This window comes from Mesoplodon densirostris, chromosome 18 (assembly GCF_025265405.1).
Source record: "Mesoplodon densirostris isolate mMesDen1 chromosome 18, mMesDen1 primary haplotype, whole genome shotgun sequence".
NCBI lineage: Eukaryota > Metazoa > Chordata > Mammalia > Artiodactyla > Ziphiidae > Mesoplodon > Mesoplodon densirostris.
The window spans coordinates 35,026,873-35,041,718 of record NC_082678.1 but is presented as its reverse complement, the minus strand read 5'-3'; the positions used below and the strand labels follow the sequence as shown (position 1 = coordinate 35,041,718).

Here is a 14,846-nt window from a genome sequence, read left to right as displayed (position 1 = left end):
TATGTGTACTATAGTGGACTCCTTTCAACAAGGTCTTGCTGTAAGGTTCTATCTAGTTGCAGTGGTGCTATTTAATGAAAGGGATCCAACTGTCATGAGTGACTGTAGAGTACCAGGTGGTGCATATGCTCGTTACCACGCAAACAATTTCAGACTAGTTACAGAAACCACTTCATCCTTGATAGTAATTCGTGATGGACCACGACCAGGTCAGTTTGATTCAGAGACCTATACTATGTGTACAACTGATCGTAGTCTACTCTTCGTTGGTTATCTAGGCAGACATTATTTAATATTAGCTATGGTATCGACCCAACTCATTGGGAGAAGTTTTGGTCTGTGGTATGATGGTGATAATTGCTATTGCATGAGAAGGAGCACCTGCCTTATGGCAAAATACCCAGCCTTGACAGATGCCTTCAGTGACTGTTCCATTGGGCAGTGGTGGAACATAGTAGGAATATGGGGTAGTTGTATGTTTAACAAAACGGTGAGCTATTTTAATGAAAGCCTGATAAAGATGCGTTGTGGAAACTATATAGTAGAGGATTGGGAGCAGTGTGACTGTGGCTCCTTCAAGCAGTGTTATAGCAACAAATGCTGTGAGTATGGCTGTATGTTGGCAGAAGGGGCTACTTGTAATGAAGGACTATGCTGTACAAACTGTGCCTACTCTGAACCTGGGACACTCTGCAGACCAATCCAAAATACATGTGATCTTCCAGAGTACTGTTTTGGAACAACCAATCAATGCCCAGAAGATTTTTATATGCAGGATGGAATGCCCTGTACTGAAGAAAGCTACTGCTATCATGGAAACTGCACTGACCGCACTACGCACTGCAGAGAAATCTTTGGAAGACACGCTATTAACGCTCATGATGTCTGCTATACAATAAATAGAAAAGCCAATCGATTTGACACTGTATAAGAAATGATAGGGTGTTGAACCATGCTGCTTGTGGAGAAGCAGACATAAAATGTGGAAGGCTGCAGTGTAGCAATGTCACTCATGTTCCCCGGTTGCTGGAACATGTTTCATTCCATCAGTCAAAGATCTCAGGGGTCTGGTGTTGGGGAGTAGGCAGTCACTATTCCCCAGAAACAACTGATGTTGGTCATGTGAGAAGTGGTACCCTCTGTGCTCCTGAGAGGTTCTGTCTCAATAGCACCTGCAGTGCTCGTATAGATGCAATAACTTATGACTGTCCCCCTAAGAAATGCAATCATAGAGGAATTTGCAACAATAGAAGGAATTGCCATTGCCATGTAGGCTGGGAGCCTCTACTGTGCTTAAAGAGAGGTCCTGGAGGGAGCATGGACAGCGGACCCAGTTCAAGAAGAATTCGCTCAGTAAAAACAAGCCAAGCATCGATCCTATATTGGAAACTGGTCTTTGGTCGCATTTATGCCTTCATAGCTGCGCTCCTCTTTGGTGTGGCCACCCATGTTAAAAATGTCAAGACCTCCAGAGTTAAGGAAGTGATAGTAGGTGATAAATAAATTACAAACCAGCCTCCCGACCCCTGTACAACCATTGGTAATGTAGAAGTAATATCAACATATATGATGGAATCAGTAATAAGATGGCAAGGATGAATATCATGTTCTAGAAGTCTGCAGGAGATGACAGCAGATTTCGGTACATCAGGGGCGGTCGATGTTCTCACATCAGGTCTCTTTGATAGGTTGCTGATCAGCGCTCCAAAATAAATCTTGAAAAACCACTTGTTGGTGCCCTCTAATATTTTGTAAACTCTAAGAGAGCAAATTGAGCCTGAGACTTTGGCCCGGAGAGAGACCTGAGTCAGCAGCTGGGTCTTGACCTGAGTTCACTGGTCCCAGTAATAACAAACATTTTCATGGGCTTCTTTAGGGGCAGATTCATGACATTTCTCCAAATTAGTGTTCTTGAACACTGGGGTTTTCCACTTCCTCTATTTAATCTCTTCTTCTCTAAACCCAAAGTGGGTTCAGGGTAATAGAGGGCCCCTCCCAACCAGCACTGTCTATCTCCTTCTGGGGTGGCTGTGGTCTGTGGAGTGAGAGTGATGTGGTCTCCATTCCCACCTAGCATAAACTAGGACACTCTGGAGAGCCTATCTCCCAAGGTGGGACACGGAGATCAGGAGGCTGAATGTAGCATTCACTGAAATTCCATCAGAAAGTTAGGTAGAACCGCCTCTCAGTTGCTCTGGCATTCAGAGGGAGTCCTGTGAACGTTAACCCCTCCTTCCTTCTTACGTCTACATTTCAGTGCACTTTCAGTGAATGTAAGCTGAGGAATTCCTGATGAATAACAGACACTAGTCTTTTTTATTTTATTTTATTTTTTATTTAACATCTTTATTGGGGTATAATTGCTTCACAATGGTGTGTTAGTTGCTGCTGTATAACAAAGTGAATCAGCTATACGTATACATATATCCCCATATGCCCTCCCTCTTGCGTCTCCCTCCCACCCTCCCTATCCCACCCCTCTAGGTGGTCACAAAACACCGAGCAGATCTCCCTGTGCTATGCGGCTGCTTCCCACTAGCTAGCTATTTTACATTTGGTAGTGTATATATATATATATATGTGCCTGTCACTCTCTCACTTCGTCCCAGCTTACCCTACCCCACCCCCCGTGTCCTCACGTCCATTCTCTACGTCTGCGTCTTTATTCCTGTCCTGCCCCTAGGTTCTTCAGAACCTTTTTTTTTTTTGGTTCCATATATATGTGTTAGCATATGGTATTTGTTTTTCTCTTTCTGACTTACTTCCCTCTGTATGACAGACTTTAGGTCCATCCATCTCACTACAAATAACTCCATGGCCTTGCTGTCCTCTCTTAGGGACTGTGGCATCATCTCCATAGAAGGAGGTGGGTCAGCTTGAAGCCCAGTTCCCTCTTCTGCACGTTTCTTCTTTCTCTCCCAGCGATGGTGCTGGCCGAGCTGTGCCAGAGCAACCAAGGCAAAAGGGTCGTGCACAGAATGACTGAGAACTTTGACTAGGTGCCGTGGACTCCTCAGAGGCAGTGACCCAGATATGAGGCCCCAGAGCCTCCTTCTGAGTGTTGTGGCCCCGGTGCCCCTCTCACGGGAATTGTTGTCAGGCTTGATGGTTGACGCAGCCATGGTATCAAGATTTCACTGGTAGAAACTATTCCTTTTCTTCCCTGGGAGAAGCAGGTCTCCTTCTACTTTGTTGGGGAGACACCCTTTTTAATAAACAAAAATGATAAGCTGTAAGTACATATTAAGTTTTAGGTTATGTATATGTAAAGAATAATCATAAAGATCAAGAAACAGAACATGATGAGTGGACACCCAGGAGTGCCCTTCCCTCGTCCCAGCCTCCTCCTCACCGTGAGGTAGCTGTTCTCCTGATTTTGTGTCAGTGACTTGTCCTCATAGTTTATTCCCGGGCACGCATCCCTAAATAAGGCAGCCCAGCTTTGCCTAGTTCCAAAGTCCGTAAGTGGGTGTACCGTGCCGGCTGCTTTATTGCTCTTGATGGCTCAGCATTGTGTCCATGAGATTCTTTCCTCTTGTGAATATAGTTTTTTTTAAAAAATAATTTTTATAGTTTTACTACCTTTAAACAAAATGTACTCCATTGCTGTGGAATATTCCTTCCTAGGAGCGTGCACGGTTCATTTCTGCATCTGCTTGTGATGACCTTCAGGTTCTTTCAGGTTTGGCTCCTGTGGCTGCGGAGTCCATGTCCATGTGTCCTGGTGCAGGGCTGGGGGGTTTGTGTTCAGCTGGGAGGAGCACTGTGGGTCTGTGTGCACGGACTTCGCTCTCTGAGGCCCGATTGTTTCAGAAGTGGTTACATCCCCCGCTGCGCACCAGGCTTTCCATTGCTCCACATCCTGCTGATATTTGATACTGTGTCTTCATGTCTGCCATTCTGGTAGATGTGTGCACAGTAGTTTTCTTATGGTTTTAATCCCTCGGTTGTTAGTGAAGTTGTGCATCTTGTGGTATTCATGGACTATTTCCTGTTGTTTTTAAAGAAGTTTTAAAAATTGTGGTCAAATACACATAACATAAAATTTGCTATCTTAACCATTTTTAAGTGCACATTTCAGGGTCATGAAGTAATTCTCACTGTTGTGCAAACCTGACCGCCATCGTCCTCCAGAACTTTCTCATATTGCAAAATTGAAACAGTCCCCATTAAACACTCAGTCCCCATTGTCCCTCCCTCAGCCCCTGGCACTCAACATCCTACTTTCTGTCTCTATGTTTCAGACGGCTCTAGGGGCCTTGTATGAGTGGATCAAACACTGTTTGGTTTTTTTGTGTCTAGCTTACATCACTGAGCATAATGCCCTCAAGGTTCATCCCTGCTGCAGCCTGTGTCAGAATTGCCTTTTTAGGCTGAATAACATCCCCTTGTATGGATGGACCATGTTTTTCTTCTCCATTCATCCATTAGTGGACACATGTAATATCTACATTCATTTCTCATGTCTTATAATATTTGTGGAATAACGTCGGAAAGTCCTATGAATCAAAAGTCATTTGCCATTAACTTTTTTCTTAAACTTTTTATTGTGAAAAACATCAAAGCTAAGAAAAAGGGAAGAATACATGTCAGCCTCACTTGTGTTCAGGAATTAATGCTTTACGGTATTCACTTTATTCCCTGTGTGTGTGCTATGTGTGTGCATGTGCCTGTTTGCATACATGTGCATAGGTATGTGCACTTGCACACGTTAGTGTGTGCATGGGCATTTGCGTGCGTGTGTGTTCATATGCTAGTGTGTGAATATATTTGTGCTGTGCACGTGCATGCGTTTGTGTGTGTGCTGTGCCTGCCTGTGCGCACACCTGTGTGTTTGCTGGAACCACTTGCAAGTTGGTTGCAGAATGAATTGTGCCACAGATATGTCCGCACCTGCTCCAACAATCCTGCGTAGTCACGTAAAGGTCACAGATCTCGGGGGTTTAAATGGATGGAGCAGGATGTCCTGACACAGAGTCTGTCTTCCAATGACTGTCACTGTCTCAGTAACATCCTTCACACCTTCTTTAAGCCCCATTCAGGGTCCAGTTTAGACGCCCATTACATTCAGTCACCTGCCTCAGGTCCCCTAAAGCTACAATGTCACAGTTGGAGAGCCCGGCCAAGGCTGGGGGTGCCCCTCCTGTTGGCCTCGCCTCCAGGCTCTGCACTTGGCTCCTGTGTTCCCATCTCTCAGCCAGGCCCCGACTTGGATGGGGCCGCCACCTCTTTCCTCACAGGGTCCCATCGCCCAGTCAAGGGGGTTCATTCTCCCAAACTCATCATCAGGAGCGGTGGGGGGTGACCGCTCCCAGTGGGTCTCCTTCATGTGAGACCCTGTGCTGTTGAAAGAGCAGGCACCCTGCCCTCGGGGGTGGGGGCTGGGGGGATGACATGCGGCCCACGATGGGCAGGCGGGTCACCAGGTGGGGCGAGCCAGTGTGCAAGGAGTTCTGTGGTGGGTTCTCCTCTGCAACGGCTTCTGTGCCCCTACCCCTCCCCGTGCCTCCCCTCGAAGACAGCGCGGTGCCCGGGACCGGAGCCATGGGAGCCGTCAGCCACCGCCCCGTCTACACACACACACACACACACGCACACGCACACGCACACACGCACACGCACACGCTGCAGGGAAGCAGGACCTGAGTGCAGGGCTCTCAGCGGCCCTGAGCGCCCCGCCCAGAATCGACCAGCGGAATGGACAGACCGGATCTCCCGGCCCGGACCATGCAGGACTGTCCTGCCTGGGCTTCCAGTGCGGCTGCCTCCTGGAAGCCTGGGAGGCTGGAATCAGGCCACTTCTTGTCTGTCCTGGCAGCAGACTGGGCTGCACTCTCAGAAGTTCGTGGCTTACCCGTGGATCCTGACCATCAGGTGGCCAGAGATATTGCTAACATTTCGGTTTTGCCTGTTAAAATGTTTAGTGACAAAGATTATGTTCACTTTCCTGATGTGGGTGTCCAAAGATGAGAGACCCATGTGTGTGACCTGTACCTCCTATGAGATCAGCCCTAAGCTAGTTTAAACATGATCAAGTTCTGTCTACACAGTAGATTTAGACCTCTGCATGTCCTGTCTACTGATTATGTTTAGACCTGACCATGTTCTGTGTATGCTAGGACTATGGGAACCTGGGTAGAAACCCGGCCTGGCCTCAGTACTGGGAAGCTCCGTGCCTGCATCTGAAGGTCAGTGCTTTGATGTCTGGGGTCCGGAGCTGAGGAGGGCTTGTCTAAGTAACAGCCTCTCTTCTGAGCGTGGTTACCTGGTCCTCCCAAGGGTCCGTGCTATGGTCAGGGCCTTAGTCTTAATCCCGGCAAGGTTCACCTTCCCTGGGGCTCATGGAGAATCTGCAGGAGGGCTACCTGGCAATAATTCCAATTCACCAGCACGTGCATGGTGTGTAGGGAGGCAGGTTTAGCTGGTGAATTGATTGCAGGGCACGCAGATCAGGCAAAAGGCTGATGGGTAACAGCTGAGGCTGCTGCTGAGCTCTCCTTCCAGTCTACTGTCCCTACTCAGAAGCGTCCAAAGCTGCCCCTTGGCTTTCAGCCCTGCTGTCCTGTGAGTTTTCTCAACATGTAAGTGAGACAAGAAAGGACTGAGCCTGCCAGATCCAAGGAAGTGTGTTCAACTCTAGCATGAAAGCTTTAAAAACAGGTAAAATCAAGAGAACCAAAGTGAAAAGAGGAGGACTTCTCTGGGACAAGTGTGGGGAGAGGAGACCCACCTGACACTTCTTTTGCCATCCCAGGAGGTCCCAGGAGCCCAGCTTGTTTCCACATTAGGGGAGCCACCAACAGAGCCATGGTGTCCTGACCAAGGGGAGGTGTGACCCCCAGGTGCAGGCTCTGGGGAGGTGGAGTCACCTGCTGAGTGAGAATGTGTGACTTTAGATGCAGGCTCTGGGGAGGTGGGGTCACCGTGGTGAGTGTGGATGTGTGACCGCAGGTATAGGATGTGGGGATTTTGTGGGTCTCACCACATCTGCATGGGTCAGGATCACATGTATGGGGAGACCCCATATGTGCTCTTTGCCTGCAGTGTGTCTTGTCCCCTTTGAGAGTTCCAACCTCTGCATTAAGGGTGTTGCCCTGATTAACCTGTGGTTCCTTTTCTTCTCTTAATCTTGTCACATTCATATGAGGTCAGGCATGCTTGAGTGGGTTGCTGCTCTGTGTTCTGGTGAGTGACAACCCTTGGTGGTATAATATTAATAACATATCATATCATATGTCTAATCTATGGGGGTCACCACTGCCTGGGTCTCCCTGGACAGAGGTCAGGTGAGCACAGACTACCCCCCCTAAGAATGGTCCCCCACATGCCATGTGAGGGTACCATGATGGCCCCTAAGCTGGGGGACTGTGTTTGGGCCTCCAAAAATTGTGATGAAGGGGAGTCGAAATGGAATCTCAGTTAACAAGACATTATTTTAAGAATTTATTTTAGGGCCTCCCTGGTGGCGCAGTGGTTGAGAGTCCGCCTGCCGATGCAGGGGATACGGGTTCGTGCCCCGGTCTGGGAAGATCCCATATGCCGCGGAGCGGCTGGGCCCGTGAGCCATGGCCGCTGGGCCTGCGCATCCGGAGCCTGTGCTCCGCAACGGGAGAGGCCACAACAGTGAGAGGCCCGCATACCGCAAAAAGAAAAAAAAAAAAAAAAAAAAAAAAAAAAGAATTTATTTTAAGTGAAATAAAACACACGTCACATACCCTTTACCATCATCACCATTTTAAGTGCACGTTTCTGAGGCATCAGATATACTCACCTTCTTGTGGAGCCATCACCACCATCCCTAGAACTTTTCATCTTGCAAAATCAAACTTCCACAACCATGAAAGTCTCACTCCCCATCCCCTCCCACTGCCCCTGGCACCGATGTCCACTTCAGTCCCTGAGTTGTCGGCTCCAGGGCACCCATTTGAGTGAAATCCTGCAGTGTTTGCTGACAGGTTATTTTGGAAGAGCTGACTTTCAGTCTGACGCTCTGACTGTTTGCATCTGAAGAATCTGCATTTAAGGAGAGGGCGTATGAGGAAGGGGGTGTATGAGGGACAAAGGTGTCCGGCGTGCAGATGAGCCAGGACCTGACCAGCTGCCTGTTGGGCCCTCTGGTCCCATCTCTTGGTCTGTGCCTCATCTGCATCATCACTGTCCCTGCTGGCACCCCTGGGGTGTTGTTGTCTGAGTGAGATTCCTCTGGTGCCCCTGCTCCCCTCCCCTCTTCCTGCTGGTTGGGGAGGAAACTGCTTGCTGTGTGGTCTCTACTCCTGAGGCACGAAGGACCCTGCAGAATGGACCTGCAGAGTGTGGGGTGTGGTCCCAAGAGCATGGGGCCCACACAGGACACAACATCGGGGCGTGACAAGTGCTAGGGCTGCCTCATCACTGACAGGGAATGTTGCCAAGATTCTGCTCGGGAGGGCATGGTGGGTGTCCTGGGACCCCAGAGGCCCCATTCCTATCCTGGAGCTTGGAGAGTGCATCCCCATGGGTTCCAGATTCACCCCATATCTCAGCCATATCCCTCTGTTCTGTCTTTGAACTCAGGAAAACGACCTCTACTGATCATTGTCCACAACATAGGCCTGGTCGTGTCGGTATTAGGATTCTTTAATTTAGGCGTCCTGGGATAGCAGCTCTTTTTAGGCTGGAGAAGGAACAGCTGAGGAGTGTACAACAATTTCAGATGAAACTAATATTCAATGACTATCTCTATACTACTCAGTTGTTGACTTCTATTAGTCATTATTCACCTGGTTTTAGCTCTGATGTGGGGATTACAGAGGTGTCAACATTTAAATCTTCATAATCTGTGTATTTGTAGCTTCAGTATCATTACTGATCCATAGTATGGTTTGGGAAGAGTTATTGATTTCATGTATCATGTAAAGGATTCACAGTGATGATAGGGCAATTAAGATTACAATAATGGCTGGTAAATTGTTCACATTTTCTTTACCTGTGCATCTGTTGTACATATATGAGTTAGTTTAGTTGTCAATATTAGTGAAATAATATAGAGGACTAGAGAACTTATTTTAAAAATAACTATTAATGTGTGATTATGAAAATGTAAAAGTTCTTCCATAATTGGTGATGTTGTATCTTGAGAGCCTAGATGAAATTGATATGCCTTTGAGATATACACTATTTTAGCCTATAATTTAACTTTGACAAAGTTACATCACTTTTAACTTTTATCTCATTTATTGAGAAAGACATAATTGTTATGCTGTTGGCTTGAAACTGCTTGAAAAGGACTTGAATCCTTCCTTATTTTACATTTACATAGGTAGGATCTTCAAACATAGGATATGGTGGAGGGCATCCGTGCAACCATTCTAGGTTAGGAGTAGCAGTTTCCACTGCTGAGACTTCTTGTTTAGACACAAATGCTTTTCACAGTATGAAGATTATTAGCATTACTGCTGCTACTGAGATGAATGAGCCTAAAGACAAAACACTTCATGTTGTGTGTACCTCACGGTACTCAGACTAACGTAGTGACCTCCTTGAGAGGCTGAGAAAGTGCTGCAGAAAGTCATATTTACTACTACAAATATACCTGTGAAGTGAGTTTTGCTACTGCTGAGTTAACTGTGTAACCTGAGAATAGTGGGAATCAGTGTAGGAAGCCTCCTATAATAGTGAAGACTGCTCCCATGGACACTACGTCATGGAAATGTGCTACTACATAGTATGTACCCTGGAGGACAATGTCCGGGGATGAGTTGGCTAAGATGATTCCTGTCAAACCACCTACTGTAAAAAGGAAAATAAAGCCTAAAACTCATAATAGAGTGGGAGCTCATATAATATTACCTCCGTGAAGAGTTGCTGCTCAGGGACTTCCCTGGTGACGAAGTGGTTAAGAATAGGCCTGCCAATGCAGGGGACACAGGTTCGATCCCCGGTCCGGGAAGATCCCACATGCTGCAGAGCAAAAAGCCCGTGTGCCGCAGCTACTGAGCCTGCGCTCTAGAGCTTGTGAGCCACAACTACTGAAGCCCACATGCCTAGAGCCTGTGGTCTGCAGCAAGAGAAGCCACCGCCATGAGAAGCCCGCGCAAGGCGACGGAGAGTAGCTCCTGCTCACCGCAACCAGAGAAAGCCAGTGCGCAGCAACGAAGACCAATGCAGCCCCCGCCCCCAAAAAATAACTAAATAAGGAGTTGCTAATTGGCTACATACTTTTACTCCTGTAGGGATAGAAGTAATTATGGTAGCTGATGCAAAGTATGCTACTGAGTCGACAGCTATCCTTATGGTAAATATAAGATGGGCCCACAAGAGAAATCCTAAAAAGCCAGTGGACATGACTCATAATATTCCCAAATAGCTGAAGGGCAGTTTTTGTCCTAAATAGTATGTAATGATATGTGAAATTATAACAAACCCTGGTAGGCCATGAATACACACTTCAGGGTGACCAAAGAATCAAAATAGGTGTTGGTATATGATTCGGTTTCCTCCTGCAGGGTCAAAGAATGTAGTGTTGAGATTTCTATCTCTTAACAGTGTGGCAATTCTGGCTGCTCGGACTGACATTGGTAATTATAGAAATATGACTATAGTTGGGGAAGATTAAACAAACAATGGAAAAAAAATAATGGTGTTTGGTATTGGGATATGACTGCTGGTTTTGGATTAAAGACTATAGTAATACAAGAAATAGCACGAAGAATTGAAGAGACACCTGCTAAATGTAAGGAGGAAATGGTTAGGTCGACAGAGGCTCCTGCGTGGGCCAGACTGCAGGCTAGAGCTGAATACATGATTCCACTGGTACCAGAACCAGCTTCTACTGTTGGTGATATGAGTAGGAGTAAGAATGATAGGGTAAGTAGTCAAAAGTTTACATGATTTATTTGGGGAAATGCTACCTCGGGTGCCCCAGTTATTAGTGGCCCAAGTCAGTTTCTGAACCCTGCAATCATAATGGGTACAGCTATAAAGAAAATTATTACAAGTTCAGGGACTGTTATGACTACCGTACAGATTTGGGCATCTCCAAGTAGCGCTCCAGGTTAGCATAGCTCAGCCTGGATTAATATACTCAAGGTGCTGTCTGCTACTCCAGCTCAAGCACCAAATAGTAAATACAAAACACCGATATCTTTGTGATTTGTTGAAAATAATCAGCAGTGTATGAACAGAAGTAAAATGACTTGAGCTCGCATTAGACTGTAAACGTAAAGACAGAGATTGAGCCCTCTGCTCTTGTCCTGTTTAGCTGTGGATCTAGATGGAGTCAATGCAGGTTTCATCACAGCCCCTGAACGAATTTTGTAACAGTTTCTCCCTGTGTGTGTGGTTTTTTTTGTAATTTATTTTTATAATGGGGTATAGCTGATTTTCAATGCTGTCTTTCTTGCTGCTGCACATCCACTTGATTCACTTACAGAGAGACATCCATAAATTCTTTTTCAGATTCTTACCAGTCGTATATATTCTTTTATGGTGACTAGAGTGTGCCCAGTCCAGTTCTTTGAGCTATAGAGTAGGTCTTGTCGATTACCTATTTGGTCTTTGGAACCCTATCTGTGCTAATTTCAACCCTCTGGTTTATGCCTCACCCCACCCCACCTTTCCCCTGTAGCAGCCATAAGTTTGTTTTCTAAATGTGTGACTCTCTTTTGTAATTTAGTTCATGTGTAGCCATTTTTAGATTCCACCTATAAGTGATATCTTATGCTAAGTGTCTTTTTGTGTCTGACTTATGTCACTTAGAATGATCGTACCTAAGTCCACCTGAGTTGCTGCAACTGGCCTTATTTCATTGATTTCATGGCTGAGTAATATTCTATTGTACATAAGTACCATATCTTCTTTATCCATTTTTTCCTTCCAAGGACATTTATATTGTTTCCAAGTCGAGGCTCCTGCAAAAGGGCTGCACTAATACTTGAAGTGCCTGTGTCCTATGGATTTATGGTTATCCCGAGATATACACCCAGGAGTGGAAGTGCCGTATGCTCTGTAGCTCTATTTTTTTTAATTAATTATTTTTTTTTTGCCTGTGTTGGGTCTTTGTTATTGCACGTGGGCTTTCTCTAGTTGCAGCAAGTTGGGGCTACTCTTTGTTGAAGTGTGTGGGCTTCTCATTGCAGTGGCTTCTTTCTTGCAGAGCATGGGCTCTAGGTGTCAGGCTTCAGTAGTTGTGGCTCATGGGCTCTAGAGCACAGGCTCAGTAGTTGTGGTGCACGGGCTTAGTTGCTCCGCGGCATGTGTTATCTTTCCGGACTGGGGCTCGAACCCGTGTCCTCTGCATTGGCAGTTGGATTCTTAACCACTGCGCCACCAGGCAAGTCCCTATAGCTCTAGTTTTTAGAATTTTTAGGAAACATCATACCCTTCTCCAGCGTGGGTGTTAGCAATTGACATTCCCACCATCAGCGTAGCAGGGTTCCCTTTTCTCCACGTCCTCTCCTCCATTTCTTGTTTTTACACTTTGTGAGGATGGCCATTCTGACTGGGGCAAAGTGATACATCTTTGTAGTGTTGATTTGTATTTCCCGCATGTTTGGTTGGCACAAGGGCATATGGATTTACACCTGTACACCCTTTTTGGCCAACTGAATCATAGGCAATGTTGAGCAGCTTTCATGTGCTTTAATGGCGAGTCCAATCTACCTCTTGCAATCCGGTTCTTGCAATTCTGCCTTGTTTTCAAGTCCTTTTCAATTACTTACCCCAAGACATTTTCCCACCATAGTTGTCATTTACAACCCTTCAGGCGTTGTGGATTGCAGTGCCCCTGAGCAACTGTCTTCAACTTGTTTCTGAAACCGGCCACAAGGTGGCAGGATTGCTTCAAGCCCCATTCTGGTTACGGGGGCAGCCTGAGCCTTTGGGAAATTCCTCTTCCTGATGGGAAATTAGAGTGGCATGCGCTGTCCAAACATGTAGAGCTTGTTTCTCATTCTTCCCCCCCCACTTCCCCTTCATCTTCCGGACAAATTCCAAGCCGTGCACGACCGGCTGTTGAGTGTGCTGACTTCCCCAGGTGGGGAGACTCTAAGGAAGGAGGTGGGCGCGGGGACCCCTCCCCCAGGACATGTGGAGATAAGGTGCCTTTTCCAAACTCTTCCTGCCCATCCGGGCCCCCATCCTCTGGGGTTCTGTCCGGACACTGCGAGGTTTCCAGCGGTGTGGGGCTCTGGCGCCGCCCTGCAGGGAGCAGCCCTGCTACCCGCGCCTACAGCGCCGCCTGCTTGTCTCTCCGTCCTCCCGTCGGGCACAGTCTTCCACCTTCCCTGCTGCCTCGGATACTCTGTCTCCACACTGTCCTGTGATCAGCCCCTCGTCCCCACCGCCATCACCCCCAGCTCCATACCCCTCGTCCAGCCTCAGGGATGACCCAGGACCCTTCCTGGGCTCCCTGCCTGCCCACCCTTGGTCTGTGTCCTCAGTCCACCTGTGCAGACAGGTGAGGATCCCCTCCAGAGGCTCCCAAACGCTTCACCCCTACATCCTTCCCGGGTTCGGCCCATGTCCTGTCAGGATGTTCCACCCCCACCAAGCCCCCAAGTACATGGCAAGGGTAGGCATCAGGCCTTCTGCGTGCACTGCTGTGCGTCCTGCTGTATACACAGGCATGACCCTGCCCCAGGATGCAGGAAAGGCAGCTCTACCTCGGGATGTGGGGAGAGGAGCTGCCCACAGGGTGGACATCAGCTCTCGGCTCACCAGGCAAGGGCAGCCAGCTTCTTGCTCCTTGGACCCTTTCTCACCCAGCCTGACCATGACCCGGCTTTGTTCCCACCCCCGTTTTTCCCTCCATTGGCCTCGCTCTTGTGAGCAGAGCAGGACAGTGTGGTCTGTGGTTACAGGCTGAGAGACACAGACACTGGCTGACCCGTGTGCACACATGCTGACCACACGGAACAGGCACTGCACCAGGGCCCGTGCGGTGTGGGTTCACCTGCCCACAGAGAGGCCAGGCCTCTCTCCTGGCTCTGGGAGGTGACCTTGAGTCTGACGGGAGTGTCCATGCTCCATGGGCCTCGCTCCAGGCTGGTCTGTGCTGACGACGTGATACACGGTGGGGCTTCCTGAGTCGTTCCCGGGGGCTGGAGGCTAAGGTCAGGCACATCGTGGTCCCCACATTGACGTGACAGACCCCAGTAAACCCTGCACTTCAGGACTCAGGTGGGCTTCCCTGGGCTGCCACAGCCGAGGAGGCTGGACCCTGCTCATCCCCCCTGTCCTCGCTGATTTTAACTTGCATCCTTCACCATAATAAACCCTGGGTATAACAGCTTCAGGGAATTCTGGGAGCCTCCAAGAGAAAAGAAGCCGGGGAGGGGATCTCTGGGTCCCTGACTCTACAGTTGGGGTCAGAAGTCGGTGGGGAGGATCTTGGGGCCCTGGAATCTGAAGGGCCCCTCTACCAGGGGAGGGGTGGGAGACCCCGGGTGGTAGTTAAGCTGAGTCCAAGGGCCTCCTGCGCAGGAGGCATCCTAGCCCAGGGGATCCTGAAGAGGCCAGCTCCCTCCTCCCCTCAGCCCCCAGGCCTGGTCCCTGCTCTTGAGAAATTCCCTAGGGTGGAGTCCTAGTGCTGGAGGTGCCCCAATGCTGTGGCCTCCTGAGCCTCCAGTGAGGATAACGGGAGTGGGGGAAGACCTGTTTACAGAAAGGGAGCTTCTGTCAGAACAAAGCCTGGGTCTGCTGCCCCTGACCCCAGGTGCACTGGGGCAGGAATGTGAGAGCGAGGCTCCCTCCCCTCCCAAGACACACAGGGCAAGTGGGCGCTGGTCACTGGACTCCCACACGATATGAAAATCTCCCACGCAGGCCTGATGGGTGAGAGACACTATTTAAAGACTATTAATGGGACC

At 48.3% G+C, this 14,846-nt stretch overlaps 1 protein-coding gene and 1 pseudogene across 1 annotated transcript; both read left to right on the top strand.

Moving 5' to 3' along the window:
• The first annotated feature begins 1 nt into the window (after nucleotide 1).
• On the top strand, nucleotides 2–1,846 carry LOC132478011 (disintegrin and metalloproteinase domain-containing protein 29-like). The gene is given in 2 exon segments (XM_060080690.1): nucleotides 2–917; nucleotides 920–1,846. Coding segments are annotated over 2 exon segments (1,500 nt in total). The 3' UTR covers nucleotides 1,504–1,846.
• A 3,560-nt stretch (nucleotides 1,847–5,406) lies between these two features.
• LOC132479216 (leucine-rich repeat-containing protein 37A3-like) overlaps nucleotides 5,407–14,846 on the top strand; it is a 110,794-nt pseudogene continuing 101,354 nt past the window's right edge.